This window comes from Typha latifolia, chromosome 11 (genome assembly GCF_019914945.1).
Source record: "Typha latifolia isolate L0001 chromosome 11, TyphaL0001v2, whole genome shotgun sequence".
NCBI lineage: Eukaryota > Viridiplantae > Streptophyta > Magnoliopsida > Poales > Typhaceae > Typha > Typha latifolia.
The window spans coordinates 10,208,494-10,227,584 of NC_133096.1; the positions used below are offsets into that span (position 1 = coordinate 10,208,494).

General features: G+C 37.1%; 2 protein-coding genes across 4 annotated transcripts; both read left to right on the top strand.

Annotated features, from left to right (window-relative positions):
• The first annotated feature begins 918 nt into the window (after positions 1 to 918).
• LOC140798269 (receptor-like protein kinase At3g21340) lies at positions 919 to 7,735 on the top strand. 2 transcript variants are annotated; one of them, XM_073152073.1, is made up of 12 exons: positions 919 to 1,469; positions 1,983 to 2,461; positions 3,113 to 3,248; positions 3,333 to 3,404; positions 3,957 to 4,028; positions 4,113 to 4,193; positions 5,222 to 5,385; positions 5,541 to 5,785; positions 6,246 to 6,372; positions 6,564 to 6,632; positions 6,719 to 6,911; positions 7,138 to 7,735. In XM_073152073.1, the coding sequence occupies exons 1-12, from the start codon at positions 1,153 to 1,155 to the stop codon at positions 7,553 to 7,555; spliced, it is 2,373 nt and encodes a 790-aa protein (XP_073008174.1). In that variant the 5' UTR covers positions 919 to 1,152; the 3' UTR covers positions 7,556 to 7,735. The 2 variants fall into 2 exon arrangements, with proteins under 2 accessions (XP_073008174.1, XP_073008176.1); XM_073152075.1 differs by lacking the exon at positions 919 to 1,469 and adding an exon at positions 1,673 to 1,692.
• Positions 7,736 to 9,473: 1,738 nt separating this feature from the next.
• LOC140798239 (putative leucine-rich repeat receptor-like protein kinase At2g19210) lies at positions 9,474 to 16,976 on the top strand. 2 transcript variants are annotated; one of them, XR_012110805.1, is made up of 12 exons: positions 9,474 to 10,035; positions 10,312 to 10,796; positions 11,742 to 11,877; positions 11,978 to 12,049; positions 13,033 to 13,104; positions 13,190 to 13,270; positions 14,084 to 14,250; positions 14,400 to 14,644; positions 15,130 to 15,256; positions 15,694 to 15,762; positions 15,850 to 16,147; positions 16,310 to 16,444. XR_012110805.1 is itself a non-coding variant. In XM_073152021.1 (12 exons), the coding sequence occupies exons 1-12, from the start codon at positions 9,494 to 9,496 to the stop codon at positions 16,725 to 16,727; spliced, it is 2,607 nt and encodes an 868-aa protein (XP_073008122.1). In that variant the 5' UTR covers positions 9,474 to 9,493; the 3' UTR covers positions 16,728 to 16,976. The 2 variants fall into 2 exon arrangements, 1 of the variants encoding a protein (XP_073008122.1); XM_073152021.1 differs by having other exon boundaries at positions 15,850 to 16,042; positions 16,310 to 16,976.
• Positions 16,977 to 19,091: the final 2,115 nt, after the last annotated feature.

Below are 19,091 nucleotides of genomic sequence, written 5' to 3' on the forward strand. Positions count from 1 at the left end.
AGAAAAGTGATAAGGCAGCCTTAAATGCCATGGATTACTATTGTCTCCAAGAGATAAAATTAAAAATCACTTTCTTTTTTCTAGTAGAAGTAATAGAGATATTAGTCAAAGGCACACCTACGACTAATATCTGTCTTTAAGCTACGAAGGATATTAGCATCATCAATAACAGGGTCAGAGATTAGAAATAGAATTCAGGGTCAGAAATGAAGCTTGCATGGAAAGTGCTTCTTTCTTCCAATTTTATCATTCCCTTGCATGTTTAAACTATATTTTCATATAAATCTAGAAATATTTAGGATATCTCTCCATCTCTAAAGTCTCATATGTTTACCACGTTGCTGCATGCGAGTAATTTCCAACTGCAACGAAAGCAACAGCTCTGTATGAATCCATTCCCTTGGAATTGGTAAAGCGTATGCCTTTGAGGTTTTCTGCCGATGAAATGAAGGTCAAAGGCACAACATGGTTTATTGTTATTAAACGATAACAAACACAAGATGCACGTGCAAGGTGTGAAACTAGAAGAGCTTATAATATGTAACAAGAACAAGGTGGTTGGTTTAGTATAAACATACACGAGTGGCTCCTTTGAGTAATTGGAAGGAAATGATCTCCTAAAGCGCAAGAGGTACTGGAAGCCACAGCCATGGAGGAATACTCCTACCGTAGCTTACCCAAGATTATGTTATGGTTCTTGCTTCATCTAATGGATGTCTTGGTCTCAGGCCAGTCAAGTTCTGAAGGTAATTAATAAGCCTTCAGGCTTAATTTCTTTTCTTCGCCATGAATTAGAGTTGCATCCTGCACGTATACATCCTATACAGAGAGATAGAGATTTCTTGAGAGAAGAACCAAGTAGATCTTTTATATTTCACATGAAAATTCGACTGTCATTTTGTAGATTACATAAATATAGATTGCGGCATTACGAGTGGTTCCAGATACAACGACACCAAGACACAACTGGAGTACATCTCAGATGACCAATTTATAGATACTGGAACAAACTACGATATTGCGAATAACTATAAAACCTCCTCAGTCGCAGTGCAGAACTTGAACGTCAGAAGCTTCCCTGATGGATCTCGGAATTGTTACACCTTAAAGCCAGTAATCCAAGAGCATAAGTATCTTGTAAGAGCAAGCTTCATGTATGGAAACTATGACGGACTTCGTATGGGGCAAGATAACAATCCAATCCTATTTGATCTCCATATAGGAGTCAATTTCTGGAAGACGGTGAACATAACTGATGCAAGCAAAGAGTACAGATTTGAGGCCATCACTGTTGCCTTGGCTGACTTCATACAAGTGTGTCTTATAAACACGAGCACTGGAACTCCTTTCATTTCTTCGTTGGAGATGAGGCCTCTCAAGTCCAATCTTTATCCAGCCGCAAATGCTTCTCAATCTCTTGTTCTGTTCTACCGAGTCAACATGGCCTCAGAAACAACTCCAGTAATAAGGTGAGCTTTAACCATATTTAGTATCATCATCATTATATTTCTTTTTACTATTATTATTAGGGATTTTGCAAATAAATACCTTCCCTTTTCAAATTTACGAGCAGATTCCTAGTTCATAAATAAATATCCTAAGCATATTCTTTATTTTTTAAAATTATTATATAACTATCTTTCTCTTGTCCCTTCTTCCACTTTGCAAATAACTCTCCTCAAAAGCATTTTGGTGAGGATATACAGAATACTCTGGACTCTGGTTACATCCTATGGAGGGTTTACTACATTCGTAGAGTGTGTGGTAGTCCATCTACAAATTTCTAAAAGGGAAGAGGATTTTCGCAATAAATTTGATGTGTAGTTAAGTTGAATAGAGTAAAACGGGTTAATTTGAATAAGTTTGTGTTGGCTATGGATTACTAAACTTACTCAATGTGTAATGTTTAGTTGCAAATCTAAGCTAGACCAAATATCAAGCACCTTCCATGCTACATTTCGTGAATCGTTCTGTCTTTTCAGGTACCCTGACGACCCGTATGACCGCATCTGGTATCCCGGCATCATAAATTCCTGGACCGCGATTAACACCACCTCCGCCATCAGATACTCCCGGGGAGATCTTTTCGAGGCCCCGGCCACCGTCCTCCAGACCGCCGTCGTCCCCACCAACTCCTCCTCCCCGCTCGAATTATACTGGGACTCCGAGGATATCAACAGCGAGTATTACGCCTTCCTCCACTTCTGCGAGATCCAAGAACTCCCGGCGAGCGAGAAGAGGGAGTTCAACATCTACCTCAATGAGAATTTATGGGTCGGGCCTTACTCCCCGACCTATCTCACGAATAGCTATGCCTACAGCATCAGCCCTATGTATGGGACTCCCCGCTACAATTACTCTCTTGAAGCCACCGCCAACTCCACCCTCCCCCCTCTCATCAATGCTGTTGAGATCCACTCGCTCATGCTCCTCACTGAGATGATGACCGATCTCGGAGACCGTAAGTTCTCTTTGATCGTGACTGCTCGATACATGTATGACGAATTGCTCCTTTGAGTTTGATTTGTTAGTGTCTGAGGTAGCTCCATATAATCATATCGGGTTTCTCTTAGTTCAAGGATTTTTACGTATCTGCCACTGGAGCATATTAAAATATCATAATAACCGCTGAGTTCTTCGAAATATCGATATAATACCTGAAAAATGTTGGGACTCTTTCTTAATTGTCTGAGGTAGCTCCATATAATCATAGAAAATTATTTATGTTTCAAGACGGCTTATATATATTGTTGTGACACATTTTTTTGCTACTATATATATTATGTGTTGATATTTGTTATTAGACATATTTTTAGTAGAGTGAGTTACTTGTTGGGCGTTTAGCTTATGAGGATCTGTCATATTGCATGAATTTAAAAAGTCGATTAGTGACGATTCTAAAGACTGAGTACATTTCTACAGATCCGTGGACATCATGTTCCCAAAATCAGAGTGTGACATTGAAAATATCACATCTGTCCTTACACTATTGTAATATCATTATAGAAATCCCTAAGTTTCATTAACACGAACGTGATACCTATTTATATAATGACAATCTTTAGCCATTCTATAGCTTTGTTGATGTGGACATTCTTACTTAATATATCAGTTGAGGCTATTATGGGAATAAGGGAACAATATCAAATGAAGAGAAATTGGATGGGTGATCCATGTGCTCCAAAAAAGTATTCTTGGGATGGCGTGAGTTGCAACCGTAGTGCTACAGCTCCGAGGATCACAGCTCTGTGAGTATCTACGAAAGGAAATTTATGAAATTTTTATTAGGGATCACTCAGAATAAGTAAAGTTAACGGATTCAAATGTTACAGAAACCTTTCATCCAGTGGATTGACTGGTCACATATCAACTTCATTTTCCATGCTCAAAGCAATCACAAGTCTGTAAGTATGACCATTTATGGATAATTGTTTCCACTCTCCGCCAATAGGTGATATCTGCCATTTTCTTTCAGTTATCTAATATTTAATTTTTAGAACAAATATTTTTGAGATATGTGTACTAATATGCCCTATCACTCATTGTCATTGTCATTGTCATTTATTTACTGAAACCAGCTTACAACAGAGTTACCATGGTGAGCTGACATGCATGTGTAAACTTTTGAATTTACAAGGATCCAATAGTAAAACTCATTATCAGTTTTGATACCCATACATCATTCCATGTTGGACCTTTCCAAAGGTTTCACATGATACAGAAAAACCTATAGACAAGAAGGCAAATTTTCATGCCATTACTTATTTTCAGGACAATCTTTTAATTTATAAATTTAGTTGTTCAGATCATATAGTGTTTTTCAGAAGCCAAAAGGCTTAGATTATGAAGTAACTAGATAAATCTGCAATGGAAAGGTTTTTACATTACCAAGTAACCAGATAAATCTGCAATGGAAAGGTTTTTACAGCAATTCTCTTCTTGAAATTTTGTATCAGGGATTTGTCTTACAACAAGCTAAATGGGACAATACCTGATTATCTAGCAAGCTTGTCTTCCCTCAAGGTCTTGTAAGTACTCAATTCAAGCTCATGGGTCGGAATTTAGGGGGGAGATAAAGCTTTGGAGGTCATTAGCTATCTATATGTGTGCAGGAATTTGACAGGAAACTGCTTCTCAGGACCAGTCCCTGATGTGCTGCTTAAAAGATCAACTTCGGGCTTGCTTACATTGAGGTATGCAATTTCCATTGAGTAATGTTTTTATCTGATTACCCCCTGAATTTTTATGCAAGAGTCAACTCAAATGGCATTATCTTCCAAGCCTTATCTTCCAAGCCTTCTCCAAAGTTACTTTCTTCTTCCAAGCCTTCTCCAAACAAAATGGGTTTGGTGTATGGCCAGCCAGTAACATGACCACTAAAGTTGAGGCACTGACTAACATTATCATGATCCTAGATTTTTTAATAGGAAAAGTTGATTTCGTCCTTGGAAGTTGATGGAAGAGAGCATAATGTTTCTGTCAATAATCTGCAGATTCTTGAAATAATTTTTGATAAGCTAAGCAACTTAAGTAAGCCATGGAAAGCAAGTATCATAATTTTTTGTTACTTTCCACTAAAGAATAGCTTCAAGGACTCAAATAAAATTTTCCCTTCAAGTGTTAGGTGAATCAGATGTCCTCAATGAACTATGCCTGATATATGCTGAAAAAGATAAAACTTTGCCTAGAGCTAATCATCTTGACTTCAAAATTACCTTGAGGATTGAATATTACTAGTGAAAAGGAGTTTAAAATAACAGAAAAGGTCTGGTGGGTAAGAATGCCGTCTCCCCTGCCTTCAAGAGAATGAAAGCTAAGGATTTTAAAGTATTAAGAATAATTTTTCATAAAAAATAAAACTTATTATTATAGATTGGAGAGGTTCAGCATATTCTTCAAAAGCTTAAATGAGATGATACTGGCTTTCGTAAATGAAGCTGATGTTCATTTGCCAGGGGAAGATGAAGGCCAAAGGATCAAATAAGAGGTCCAAAAAAAAAATACTGTTCCTCTTAATGCAGAGCAGAAATTATCTTCAATCAGGGGTCAATCTTTTTTCTTGTCGTTGTACCTAACATGAAATCAACTGCATAAACTTTGAAAAATGCAGTCCTCTTGTTTTCTCTCTCTTCTTCTTCTTCTTCCTTTTTTTTTTTTTTTGTGGTGCTTTGTGATTGTGATTGATTGCTGCTAACATTTCATAAAATTCTCCTCATGCTAGGACTGACAATGGTACAAGCAAATGTAACAATGGTCTCTCACCTGACAATATTTCGAAGAAGAAGAAGATCACTACACCAGTCATTGTAGTCATTTCAATAGTTCCCCTGGTCTTACTGGCAGTAGCGTTGTCCACCTTGTGTATATTGAGAAGAAGATCACAAGGTCGTTTCTTGTACAAGCAAGCCTTATCTGTGCAATATTGCATTGCTAATTTTCATTTTATTGGAATGATATACTAGTTATATGCTTGACCCCTTTATATGCGTCTGTATCTCAATTCACATGATCTTCTGTTCTGATGGAACTTTTGGTTTCAGATGCCTTGCCACTTATTGAGGAAGTTCCAGAAAGAAAAATGGATGTGCAAGACCACCAGCTGCAATTTGAGAGTAAGCAATTCACATACATGCAATTGGCGAACATTACCAACAAATTTGAACGAATCATCGGAAATGGAGGTTTTGGGACTGTCTACCATGGTTACTTGGAAGATAGTACCGAGGTTGCAGTTAAGTTGCTTTCAGAAACATCAGGACAAGGACGAAAGGAGTTTCTGGCTGAGGTAACTAATTTAAACCATGTTATACAGATGTTTCCCACAAATGATATGGCTTTGGTCACAGTTAGACGATGAAGTTTGGAATAAAATGTTTGCACCATAGCTTATATCACCGGGGTTCCAGGCACTCTATGCTAGCAAAGACTGCAAATGCATTATAAAGCATTCAACTAATTAAGAAATATCTCTATGTAGAAATGTGCTGATTGCTGGAGTTTCCATGCTGCTTGGATATTATTTTTGTAGTAAAGTGTTCCTTAAATCTAAAATTCTGTTAGTTAACACCTATCCAGTTTCTAGGTTATATAGAACGAAAGAAATTACCCTTTTGTTGTCTTTCTTTCTGAATATTTTATGATGTCAAAGGATATTTCAAAATGCTTTGAGTAGCCCATCAGACATTGACAAGGTAGAATCCTATTGATGCCAGTTACATAATGATGTTTGTGATTCTGTCTTGCAGGCTCAGAATTTGACAATGGTTCATCATAAGAACCTAGTTACTTTGGTTGGCTATTGCAACGATGGGGAACACCTGGCTCTTGTCTATGAATACATGGCTCAGGGAAGCCTTTACGATTATCTCAGAGGTTCATCAATAGAAACCCTTTATCATTATTTAAATAATCATACATAGTGGAAAATAGATGCATAAAATATGTTTATTTCTCTAGTTGTGGAAGATCGTTTTTTCAGCTCCAACTATGGATGTACCCCACGGCCTAAACCACTTTAAAGCAAGTTTTAAATCCTTATGTGGACTGATTTCATGCTCTTACAGGTAGAACTGGTCATGATAGAGCATTGAGTTGGAGAGAGCGCCTCCACATTGTCCTTGAAGCTGCACAGGGTCAGGATACATAATGCATCTTCATGTCTCTTTTTACTAGATCTTAAACTGCACAGTTTATTTCATCTCTTATTCATTCAATGCAGGCCTGGATTATCTTCACAAAGGATGCAAGCTACCAATAATCCACAGAGATGTAAAGACAAGCAACATTCTTTTAGGTCAAAATTTAGAAGCTAAGATAGCTGATTTTGGGCTATCTAAGACAATTATTGGTAATGCACAAACACAAGTGTCAACAATGGTGCTTGTCGGCACACCAGGATACATTGATCCAGAGTAAGTCTCTTTTGCATATATATTTAATTATCTTCCAGTTGAGGTTGACAGGATTGTGGCTATTAAATGATAAGGAAACAACAGCGTAAATGATAAGATGGGCATGAGATAAATTATCTCATGAAAGAATAGGAAAGAAGATTTTGTAACTAGTTGCACAGGAAAACTTTCTTTTGAGCTGCTTGCAGATATGTTTAGCTAATTGTGAAGTTTTTTCATATAATAGGTACTACAAGACATGGAAAGTCGGTGAGAAGAGTGATGTGTACAGCTTTGGTGTGGTTTTATTGGAGATAATTACTGGTGAACCTCCCATGGTGGAAGGCAAAGGGATGGTTCACATCCTAGAACGCGTAAAGCCAGCTCTTATCCGAGGGGATATTACTAAAATAGTTGATGGAAAGCTACATGGAAGGTATGATGTTAACTCTGTATGGAATGTTCTGGATCTAGCAATGAACTGCATAGAAGAAAACTCAGCTCAAAGACCAACAATGGCTGAAGTGATAATGCAGCTAAAGGATAGTTTGAACCTAGAGAATGCTCATGAGAGGGGCGATGAATTATACAGTGAGGACACCCCCATAAGCGAAAAAAGTGCATTTGTAGATCTATCAGCCTCATTTGGTCCATCTGCAAGATAAGCTGGCTACTACAGTCCCATGTATTCCTCCCCAGTAGTCTGAACTGGTTTTCTACTTTTCTTATTTCAAGTGAGCATACAACACGTCTGGACTGTGTTGCTTCAAGTTTGCTATGTAATTTGTACTATTTCTTATCTATTGCAATTTTTTCTGGGAACAAAAAACCTTTCTTCCCTCAAACCAGCAACTTCTGCGTGCCTTCTGCTGGTAATCAATCATTCTAAATTGGAATTCTTCTAGGGTTTTCAACCGATCATTTCCCATCTTTTGGTGTTCATCTTACATAAAAATATTTGTGCAAGTATTGGAAGAGAGCCGCTTTTTTCTTTTCTTTTCTTTTCTTTTTGGCATACAATCAGATGCAGTCTAGTCTTTATACTTCTATTTGACATATTTGCAAGTTGACTTCCCATTTTCAGGTCGAGGCAACCACCTTCCATTAGTTATAAGAAATTTCCTCGGTATAATTCATGTATGTCTTAAAATGACCTTTATTTTTTTCTCTTTCTCCACCTTTAGATGGTCATCCGAAGTAATTTGATCAAATGATTAGAGAAGCTTACATAGAATATTTCTTTAACAATTCTACGGGAGGAATTATTCTTTTGATTACTTTCTAAAATATTTCTGTTAACGCTAAGTCAACAGCCGTACCTTTCATTCTCTTCTTTACTAATACTAATCTTTTGTCTTCTTATGGAGCGAATGATTAGACGCTCACGTCTCGCAGGTGGCAATGACCGTACCTACCACTTTAACGTAGTTAATTAGTACCGATTGAGAGTGATGGATTAATAATAATAACATTACTAACAGATAAGATAGGACCATTAACTTCCCTTTGATTGCCCGTTGACCTCCATTAAGCTATTTCTAAAATTGAGCCTATGTTGCTTCGTTGACCTTCCATAAGTTGATGGATTGATGGAATAATAATTCGTGTTCTCTGTTGGCCTGGTATGCAAATACATATATATAATAGATAAATAATAAATTTATAATTAACGCCCCATATTTTTTGACTATATTATAAATAAAGTCAACTTCACAAATACGGCCCTCTATTTTGCATTTAAGATGGATAAAATCCTCTACCTTTTAAACTTTAACGTAAGGTGTTGCCAAGTATTTTCAGCAATAATAAAAAAAGAGTACATTATTTCTAATATATTTAAAATGTAAGGTATGATTTGTAATTTCTTAGTATATTAATTAGAACGACGTGGTTGCCAGATATGAGATAATGCTTGATGATTAGTATTTAAGTAGAAGAGTTGGGAGATAAACTCAAAAGTTGCAAAGGAAACGATCTCCACGGCATGGAGTACCTCTGCCTTAGCTTACTCAAGATTATGTTATGGTGCTTGCTTCTTCTAAAGGGTATCTTGGTCTCAGGGCAACCAAGTTTTGAAGGTAATTAGTAAGGTCTTAGGCTTAAGTTTCTACTTTTTTTTTTTCTTTTGTCCTCCTTTTATTCCTAATATACTCGTGCAATCTGAGATAATTGACCATCTTATCTCTTGTTCATTGCCACGCATTAGAGTTGGATCCTTCATGCCATGCAGCCGATTTTTTTTCTGAAAATAAGATAGTTTGCATAAATTCATAAAAGAGTTTAGTAGACATCCTATATATCTGGTGAAAGCCTAGATATATATATATATATATATATATATATGTATGTATATGTTTTGCCTCTAAATTTCTCCTAGTCTTTTCCGGCATATATATGGGCAATAAGTTACCTGTTTTATAACGCTGTCTAAAGAAATAAGAATTCCATTTATACATGCAAACATCCTGTATATATGTAGAGAGAGAGAGAGAGAGAGAGAGAGAGAGAGAGAGAGAGAGAGAGAGAGAGAGAGGTTAAATTTTAATTCCACATGAAAATTCTACTGCCATTTTGTAGGTTACATATACATAGATTGCGGCATTATGAGTGGTTCCAGTTACAGTGACACCAAGACACAATTAGAGTACATCTCCGATGACCAATTTATAGATACTGGAACAAACTACGATATCGCGACGAACTACAAAACCTCCTCGGTTGCAATGCAGAACTTGAACGTCAGAAGCTTCCCAGAGGGAGTTCGGAATTGTTACACGTTAAAGCCAGCATTCCAAGAGAATAAGTATCTTATAAGAGCAAGCTTTTTGTATGGAAACTACGACGGACTTCGTAGTGGGCAAGATAACAATCCAATCCTATTTGATCTCCATATAGGAGTCAATTTCTGGAAGACAGTGAACATAACTGATGCAAGCAAAGAGTATAGATTTGAGGCTATCACTGTTGCCTTGTTCGACTTCATACAAGTGTGTCTTATAAACACAAGCACTGGAACTCCTTTCATTTCTTCGTTGGAGATGAGGCCACTCAAGTCTAGTCTTTATCCGACTGCAAATGCTTCTCAATCTATTGTTCTCGTCTATCGAAACAACGTTGCATCAACGAGTACCACCCCATTAATAAGGTGAGTTGAAAGGATTTAAAGGGTTTAATCTTTTTAATTGGTTAAATGCAAATGGCCCTGTAGGTCGGTCTGATTGTATCGTCAAATGCACGTTTGCGCATGAATTTGATGGTCTAATTGTGTCACTATTAAGATCGCTGTCTTCGCATCATTAATGCGACGACCTGAGTGCAATCCGAGCACTAGTCGTGAGCTAGGCCATGTATCAAACACCTTTGGTGCACTCCGCCCTTTCTCTTTTTCTCTTTCTTGGATTATAACCGGAAGACCTAACAGATACCCGGACGACCCGTACGATCGAATCTGGAGGCCCTGGGACAACGTGCCGTACTGGAGCGTGGTATCCACCGCCTCCACCTTCAATAACTACGACATAGATTTATTCGAGCCTCCCTCCGCCGTCTTCCAGACCGCCGCCGTCCCCGTGAACGACACCTCGCTCGCATTCTACTGGGACTCCGAGGATGGCCCCACCACGCCCCAGTACTTCGTCGTTCTCTACATGGGCGAGGCCGAAGCCCTCAACGGGACCGCCAAGAGGGTGTTCGACATCTACCTTAACGGCCAGATCTGGTTCCCGTCCTTAGCACCACCTTACCTGGTAACGGGCTCGATATACAACCCCAGCCCTTTAGCCGTCAGTGCTCGGTACATCTTCTCGCTTAACGCCACCACCGACTCCACCCTCCCTCCTCTCCTCAACGGGGTCGAGGCCTACTCCCTCATGCTCCTGCCTGAAATCATGACCGACCTTGACGACGGTAAGTTAAAATATATTTGATCGTCACAAATATTGCACAGGAAAGGTGTTTGTTCAATTGCCTACTCTGCGTATGACTACTCTGCCTTTTATAAAAATTAGGTATTTCTTTATTATTATTTGTGCTCCTATGCATTTGTCGCAAAAACTGCCTTGTTATATGCTACCCGCTCAAAGGTTATATGTATATATATATATACACACACATAATTGTCATATTCATGTTTCATTTTGTCAAAAAAAAAAAAAATTCATGTTTCCCAATTGTCATTGCATTCATAATTCCCATTCAAATCATTGGACTCTTTAAATTGCCAATTCCATGAGTTCAAAATTAACTGCAAGGATGCGAAGACCATTTCTCTCCTATATATATAGTTTGAAATGGTCTAAATATATATAATTTAACGGCACATATTAGGAATATTCTCATAAATTTAATTATAATGGCAATTTAGAATGAGTCCAATGATTTCATATCAATTATGATATTTTAAAGAAATATAATGACAAGTATGATATTTGAAAAGGTATTTTACATAATTGCCACTGAAATTTTTTTAAAATATTATAATTGACGCTACATTATTTAAAATATGGGAGTTGCAATTTTGACTCTTTTAGAATTGTTATTCTGGTTAGTTTTTTATAAAATATACATAACAAATTATTACTAAAATTAATACATACATATGAATGATGAAATTATCCTTTCTTTTTTTAAGTTAAAATGTAAAATATCTATCGACAAACTTTTATCTCGCATAAAAGAAGATATTTTTCGACTATGGTATTGTGTATAGTACTGGATAGCTTTTAAATCATTTAGATTGTAATAACAAGTATGTAAAAAGCCCCTAAAACACTACTTGTCATGTGTAACTCCTGCTATTAAATCCTCAGGCCTATTGATTTGCCATTTTTTCTCTTCCACTTCTGTTATCAGTCAATGCCATAATGGAAATCAAGGTCCAGCATGAAGTGAAGAGAAATTGGATGGGTGATCCATGTGCTCCAAAAAAGTATGCTTGGGATGGAGTGAGTTGTAGCTATGGTGCTAATGCTCCAAGGATCATAGCTATGTGAGTATCGACAAAATAAAATTTTATGGTACATTGTAAAGGGATCATTTTTCTTAGAAATGTGTAAGAATAAGATATATTATGGATTTGACTGTTGCAGAAACCTTTCCTCCAGTGGATTGACTGGTTACATGCCCTCTTCAATTTCAATGCTCAAAGCAATCCAGAGTCTGTAAGTGTGTTGATGGTGTTTAATAACAGTTTCCCTACCAAAAGTGATACCCGCCATTTTCTTTCAGTTTGCTAGGTTGATTGGTAAGATATACATTTTTGAACCTGCATGCTAATTTCTGTGAAGACATGATGGAGAAGAACACCATATCATGTTAATCGAATCTCAACTGTTCGAAAAACATTGCATCTGAGCATGTTTAAACATATACATCTGCCGGCAACGTTGATTAAGACATGGCTATCTAATGCATTGTTCTCTAAATTGAACAAAGACCAACGGCCTGGCACGTGCTTTTAAGATATCTCTTCATGAGTAAGTAGATGGTAGATCATGATTCAGCTGTTTTGTCCTTGGATGGATTTCACTGATGTTTCAGATCCAGTTGGCACAGAAGTAATCAGTCTTTCACAACAAAGGACATATAAAAATACTATGCCTTATCCGACATTGTCAACAGATTTTAGTTTTTACTTGTAATTGTGACAAACTTCGAAGCATCAGCAAGATAGAAAGCTATAGTTGTACTTGTACTTCAGGCCTATACATGCTTGTTAGCTCTTTCTAATTTATAAAAGCTGTTCTTGAGGCACATGAGATACGTCAAGGTACTTGGACCTTTTAAGATCCTCTTTTGGTCTAAGCATCAAAAGTAGTATTCACTACGCAAGTAAGCGATGATGGCTGAAGTCCCATCTTTAAAGACCACACCTTGCAAATAAAATAAGAGAGAAAGTGCTTCAGGTTTACAGTTATGAACTTATGATCTCAATCGAGATGCAATTGGCATATGGGGATGGATAAGTTGACATGATTTTAATCAAGACACAACTGGCGTTCTTTGTATATGCATATTTTATGTTATTTTCGTGACCATATTTACATTTTGTAGATGTATAGCTTGCAAGAAGTACCTTAGTAATTATACAAACCTGCAACTGAAACCTTTAGGAAAATTCCGAAATGTTGATATTTTGTTTCAGGGATTTGTCTTACAACAAGCTAAATGGGACAATACCTGATTATCTAGGAAGCTTATCTTCCCTCAAGGTCTTGTAAGTACTCAATTCAAGCTCATGGGTCAGAATTTAGAGGGGAAATAAAAGCTTTGGAGGTTATTAGCTATACAAATGTATGCAGGAATTTGACAGGAAACTGCTTCTCTGAACCAATCCCTGATGTGCTGCTTAAAAGATCAACTTCAGGCTTGCTTATGTTGAGGTATGCAATTTCTATTGAGTAATGTTTTCCACTTTTATCAGCTGTTGCATAGTCTACTTTCATCTGATTTGGAAAGTCACCCCCTGAACTTGTATGCAAGAGTCAATACAAATAGCATTATCTTCCAAGCCTTCTCCAAAGTTACTTTCTTCTTCCAAGCCTTCTCCAAACAAAACGGGTTTGGTGTACGGCCGGCCAGTAACATGACCAGTAAAGTTGAGCCACCAACTAACATTATCATAATCAAAGATTTCTTAATGGGAAAAGTTGATTTCATCATTGGAAGTAGATGGAATAGAGCATAATGTTTCTGTCAATAATCTGCAGATTCTTGGGAAGCAACTATCAGAAGTTTTTGTTACTTTCCACTAAAGAATAGCTTCAAGGACTCGAATACATTTTCCCCTTCACATGTTAGGTAAATCAGATGTCTATGCCTGATATTTGCTGAAAAGGATAAAACTTTGCCTAGAGCTAATCGTCTTGGCTTCAAAATGACCTTGAGGGTGGAATATTACCAGTGATAAGGAGTTTAAAATAAGAGAAAAGGTCTGGTGGGTAGGAATGCCAACTCCCCTGCCTCTGAGAGAATGAAACCTAAGGAGTTCGAAATATTAAAAACAATTTTTCATGAAAAATTAAACTTTAGAGGCGTGAATGCAAGATGTCAACAGAATGATCAGCCGGACAGAGGTACGGGCTGCTTCATTCCCACTGCGTCCTTATTATTATAGATTGAAGAGGTTCAGCCTATGCTTCATTCCCACTGTGATTGATTGCTGCTAACTTTTCATAAAATTTTCCTCATGCTAGAATTGACAATGGTACAAACAAATGTGACAATGGTTTCTCACCTGACAATATTTCGAAGAAGAAGAAGAAGATCACAACACCAGTCATTGTAGTCATTTCAGTAGTTCCTGTGGTGTTACTTGCAGTAGTGGTGTCTACCTTGTGGATATTGAGAAGAAGTTCACAAGGTCGTTTCTTGTGCAGGCAATCCTTCTCTTTGGAATAATGTGTTGCCAATTTTCATTTTAATGAGTGCTACACCAGTTATAAGCTTGACCCTTTATCTACAACCTGTATCTCAATTCTCATGATTTTCTGATGGAACTTCTGGTCTCAGATGCCTTGCCACTTGTTGGGGAAGTTCCAGAAAGAAAAATAGATGTTCAAGGCCATCAGGTGCAATTTGAGAGTAGGCAATTCACATACATGCAGTTGGCGAACATTACCAACAAATTTAAACGAATCATCGGGAAAGGAGGATTTGGGACTGTCTATCATGGTTACTTGGAAGATGGCACTGAAGTTGCAGTCAAGTTGCTTTCAGAAACGTCAGAACAAGGACGAAAGGAATTTCTGGCTGAGGTATCTAATTTGAACCATATTAGTCATATGTTTCCCACGAATGAGAGGGCTTTGGGCACAGTTTGATGATGAAGGCATGAAGTTTGGTATGAAATGTTTATACTATAGCTTATATCATAGGGGTTCCAGGCACTTTATATGCAAGCAAGGATTTCAAATGCCTTATGAATCGTTCAACTAAGAAATATTTCCATGTAGAAATGTGATGATTGCTGGAGTTCCTATGCTTCTTGGATATTGTTTTTGTAGTAAATTGTTCCTTCGATATGAATTTCTGTTAGTTACCAACTATCTATTATCTACATTCTATAGAACAAAATAAATTACCCTTTTGTTGTCTTTCTTTCTGAATTTTTTATGTAAACAATTTGGTATGTCAAAGTATATTTCAAAATGCTGAATAGCCCATCAGGCAATCACAAGGTAGATTTCTTTTGATTCTAGTTATGGGGAGTTATGACAATGCTTATGATTCTGTCTTGCAGGCTCAGAATTTGACCAAGGTTCATCATAAGAACCTAGTTTCTTTGGTTGCCTATTGCAACGATGGGGAACACCTGGCTCTCGTCTATGAGTACATGGCTCAGGGAAGCCTTCACGATCATCTTAGAGGTTCATCGTAAAAACTCCTTTGCCATTATATTAATAATCAAATATACTAGAAAATAAATGTGTAAAATGGTTTTTTCTAGTTGTGGCAGTTCTTTTTTTCAACTCCAACTAGGGCCTATCATTTTCTTTCTTTTGAAAGGCATAGTAGTACAAATTCAGCCAAGTTTTATAATTCTTTTATTTTTATTTTATATCAGCTTCCACCCTGAGATAGAGGTGTCTAGATCATGTTGATTCCAAAGTCATTATTGAGTCACTTCGATGGTCCAGATATTAGCTAATTAAAATAACGGTTAACCTTTTTAGCTATTTGATGGACTGCATAATTTGGTACCTAATTATATAAAAATGGACTTAGATAAAGAGCGCTACCTCGGCCTAAACCACTTACAAATGTGTTTTAAATCCTTAAGTGCACTGACTTCTTGCTCTTACAGGTAAAACTGGCCTTGGTAGAGCATTGAATTGGAGAGAGCGCCTCCACATTGTTCTTGAAGCTGCACAAGGTTAGGATAAATAATGGATCTTTATATGTCTCTTTTTTCTAGATCTTCAACTGCAAGTTCATTTCATATCTTGTTCATTCAATGCAGGCCTGGATTATCTTCACAAAGGATGCAAGCTACCAATAATCCACAGAGATGTAAAGTCAGGCAACATTCTTTTAGGTCAAAATTTAGAAGCTAAGATAGCTGATTTTGGGCTGTCCAAGGCAGTTCTTGGTAATACACAAACGCAGGTGTCAACAATGGCACTTGTCGGCACACCAGGATACATTGATCCAGAGTACATCTCTTTTGCATATATTTATTTTTCTGCCAGTTGAGTTTGACAGGTTGCGACTGGTAGGGAAACAACAGCATAAATGATATAGCCAATATCTATACTCAGGTAGAACTGAAAGAAGTAGAAGTAACCTCTTCGTTAAGAAGATGGGCATAAGATAAATATCTCATGAAGGAATAAGAAATGAAGATTTTATAACTAGTTGCACAGGAAACCTTTCTTTTGAGCTGCATACAGATGGCTAATTGTGAACTTGTTGATATTTAGGTACCATAAGTCATGGAAAGTCAGTGAGAAGAGTGATGTGTACAGCTTTGGAGTGGTTTTATTGGAGATAATTACTGGTGAACCTCCCATTATAGAAGGTAAAGGGAAGGTTCACATCCTAGAACACGTGAAGCCAGCCCTTAACCGAGGGGATGTTGCTAAAATTGTTGATGGAAGGTTATGTGGAAAGTATGATGTTAACTCTGTATGGAAGGTTCTTGATCTTGCAATGAGCTGCACAGAGGAGAACTCGGCTAAAAGACCAACAATGGCTGAAGTGGTAATGCAACTAAAGGAGAGTTTGACCGTGGATAATGCTCGTGAGAGAGGGGATGATTTTTACAGTGAGGGCACCCCCGTAAGCGAGAAAAGTGCATTTGCAGATCTATCAGCCTCATTCAGTCCATCTGCAAGATAAGCCGGCTGCTATAATGCTACGTATTCCTCCCCAGTAGTCTGAACTGGTTTTCTACTTTGCTTATTTCAAGTGAGCATTCAACATGTCTGGCCTGATGTTGCTTCAAGTTAGCTGTGTAATTTGTAATAATTGTTATCTATAACAATGTTTTCTGGGAACAAAACCTGTCTTCCCTTAAGCCTGCAACTTCTGCATGCCTTTTGCTGTTAATCAATCATTCTAAATTGGAATTCTTCTAGGATTTTTCAACTGATCCATGCCCATCTTTTGATGTGCATCTTACATAAAATATTTGTGCAAGTACTGGAAGGGGAGCATTGTTGTTGGTGCTGGTTTTTCTTTTCTTTCTTTTTTCTTTGCATATAATCAGATGCATTCTTGTCTGTACACTTCTATTTGACATATTTGCAAGCTGACTTCCATTTAAAGGCCGAGAAAACTACGTCCCATTAGTTAAAGGAATTTCCTCAGTATAATCCTTGTATTTCTACTAAAATGACCTTCCGTTTTTCTTTAGATGGTCATCCGAAGTACTTTAATCAAAGGATAGGTATAACAAATATACTACTCGCTGGCCGTCTCTCGACGAGAAAGAATACTAATAATTTCTTTTTCTCGGAAACTATTTTGATTGATTACGTAATATACAAAATATTTCTTTTAACCCTTGTCAACAACAGTACCTTTCGTTCTTCTTATATGATTACAAGCTCACGTCTCACAGGTGGCAATAGCCGTACTTACCTTTGGAGCAATATTTCTTTTAAATCTGGATTGCTCTTCTTTCAAGTGCATATAACTTGTATGGATTGTCACCCTAAGTTTAGCTGTATATTTTGTAATAAAATTAGAATTCCTAATTAGAATTGAAGTTTAGTTAATGATTCCAGTTACCATAAAATCCTCTTTCACCGGTTAGAAGTTACAACCCAGAACTATACAGAATCAAGCAACTGGCAGAGAGAAGTTGGTTAGAGAAACTAGTGGGATTTCGAGTATTACTGTATAACTCCGTATTAAAAATTAGAACAATCTATTTCTCAACCATCTATGTTCTCTCTTTTACATTTCAACCCATTGAAGGTGCTGCCTTTCTTCAGTTTTGTCATTGCGTTTCATATTTTCACTACATTTACACTGAAATTTAGAGTTTTTCTTCTTCTTTTTTTACTGATGATATAAATGCATCCATCTTTACTTATCCCTTTAATTTCCTAGATCGTAAGATGCATCTCTAGTTCTTTCCGTTTCTTCTTATTCAATGGATTATCTTCACAAATGATGCAAGCTACCAATGATTCACAACATTCTTTTAGGTCAAAATTTCGAAGCCAAGATAGCTGATTTTGGGCTATCTAAGGCAGTTCTTGGTAATGCACTACAAATGAGTGTGTCTAACAATGATCAGGATACATTGATCCAGAGTTTGACTTTGCGTCAAACTCTACTGGCAGAAAAATAGATATTTGCAAAAGAAACAGCAGATAAATGATATAGCTAATATATCTCTCAGGAAGAACTGGAAGAAGTAGAAGCAACTTCTTTGTTTTGCTAAGGAGTCGAGCATAAGATAAATCTCTCATGGAAGAACAAGAAATGAAGATGTTATAACTAGTTGCACAGGAAAACTTTCTATTAAATGGCTAATTGTGAAGGTTCTCACAGTTCAGCTTTGGAGTGGTTTTACTGGAGGTAATTATTGGCCAACCTCCCCTTTAATTGAGAGGATATTGATGAAATTGTTGATCGAAGGCTGCATGGAAAGTGTGATGTTAATTCTGTATAGAAGATTCTTGATCTAGCAATGAGCTGTAAGGCAGAAAACTCAGCTCAAAGACCAACAATGGCTGAAGTGGTAATGCAGCCAAGGGAGAGTTTGACACTGGAGAATGATCATAAGGAAAGCGAGAATTCATACAGTGAGGGCATCCCCATACATGAGAAGAAGATGTATCAACCTTATTTAGTCCATTTGTAAGATAAGCTGCTGTGTATTCTGCTTCCCAATAGTCTGAATTGGTTTTCTTCTTTCATTTGGACTCTGTTGCTTGAAGTTAAGCTGTATAAATTTGTTATCATTCTTATCTATTGCAATGATTTCTGGGAACAAAATCTGTCGTCCGTTAAAACCAGCAAATTCTGCTTTACATTTTTAAACAAATTCTTGAATTTCTTACTACTTAGTCCCCAATTTGCTCTCATAATTTGGCTTTTGGTGCAAGCAAGGCTGCAAGGACATACTATCTATCAAGCATGTCCAAATTCTTTCCTGTGCTCATAGCATGACTTAGCTTGAAACACGAAAATGGTGAATAAAAAATTTAGTTCATTTTCTTAGGCCTTGTATTCTTTTGAGTTTAGGAA

Bases quoted from the DNA above. Each gene is read 5' to 3' on its own strand.
- LOC140798239 (XM_073152021.1), top strand. From the start codon at position 9,494: ATGAGTGGTTCCAGTTACAGTGACACCAAGACACAATTAGAGTACATC. The intron at 13,105-13,189 runs GTAAGTACTCAA...AAATGTATGCAG, and splicing joins TTATCTTCCCTCAAGGTCTT to GAATTTGACAGGAAACTGCT. The intron at 16,043-16,309 runs GTACATCTCTTT...GTTGATATTTAG, and splicing joins CCAGGATACATTGATCCAGA to GTACCATAAGTCATGGAAAG.
- LOC140798269 (XM_073152073.1), top strand. From the start codon at position 1,153: ATGTATGGAAACTATGACGGACTTCGTATGGGGCAAGATAACAATCCA. The intron at 4,194-5,221 runs GTATGCAATTTC...TCCTCATGCTAG, and splicing joins TCGGGCTTGCTTACATTGAG to GACTGACAATGGTACAAGCA. The intron at 6,373-6,563 runs GTTCATCAATAG...ATGCTCTTACAG, and splicing joins CCTTTACGATTATCTCAGAG to GTAGAACTGGTCATGATAGA.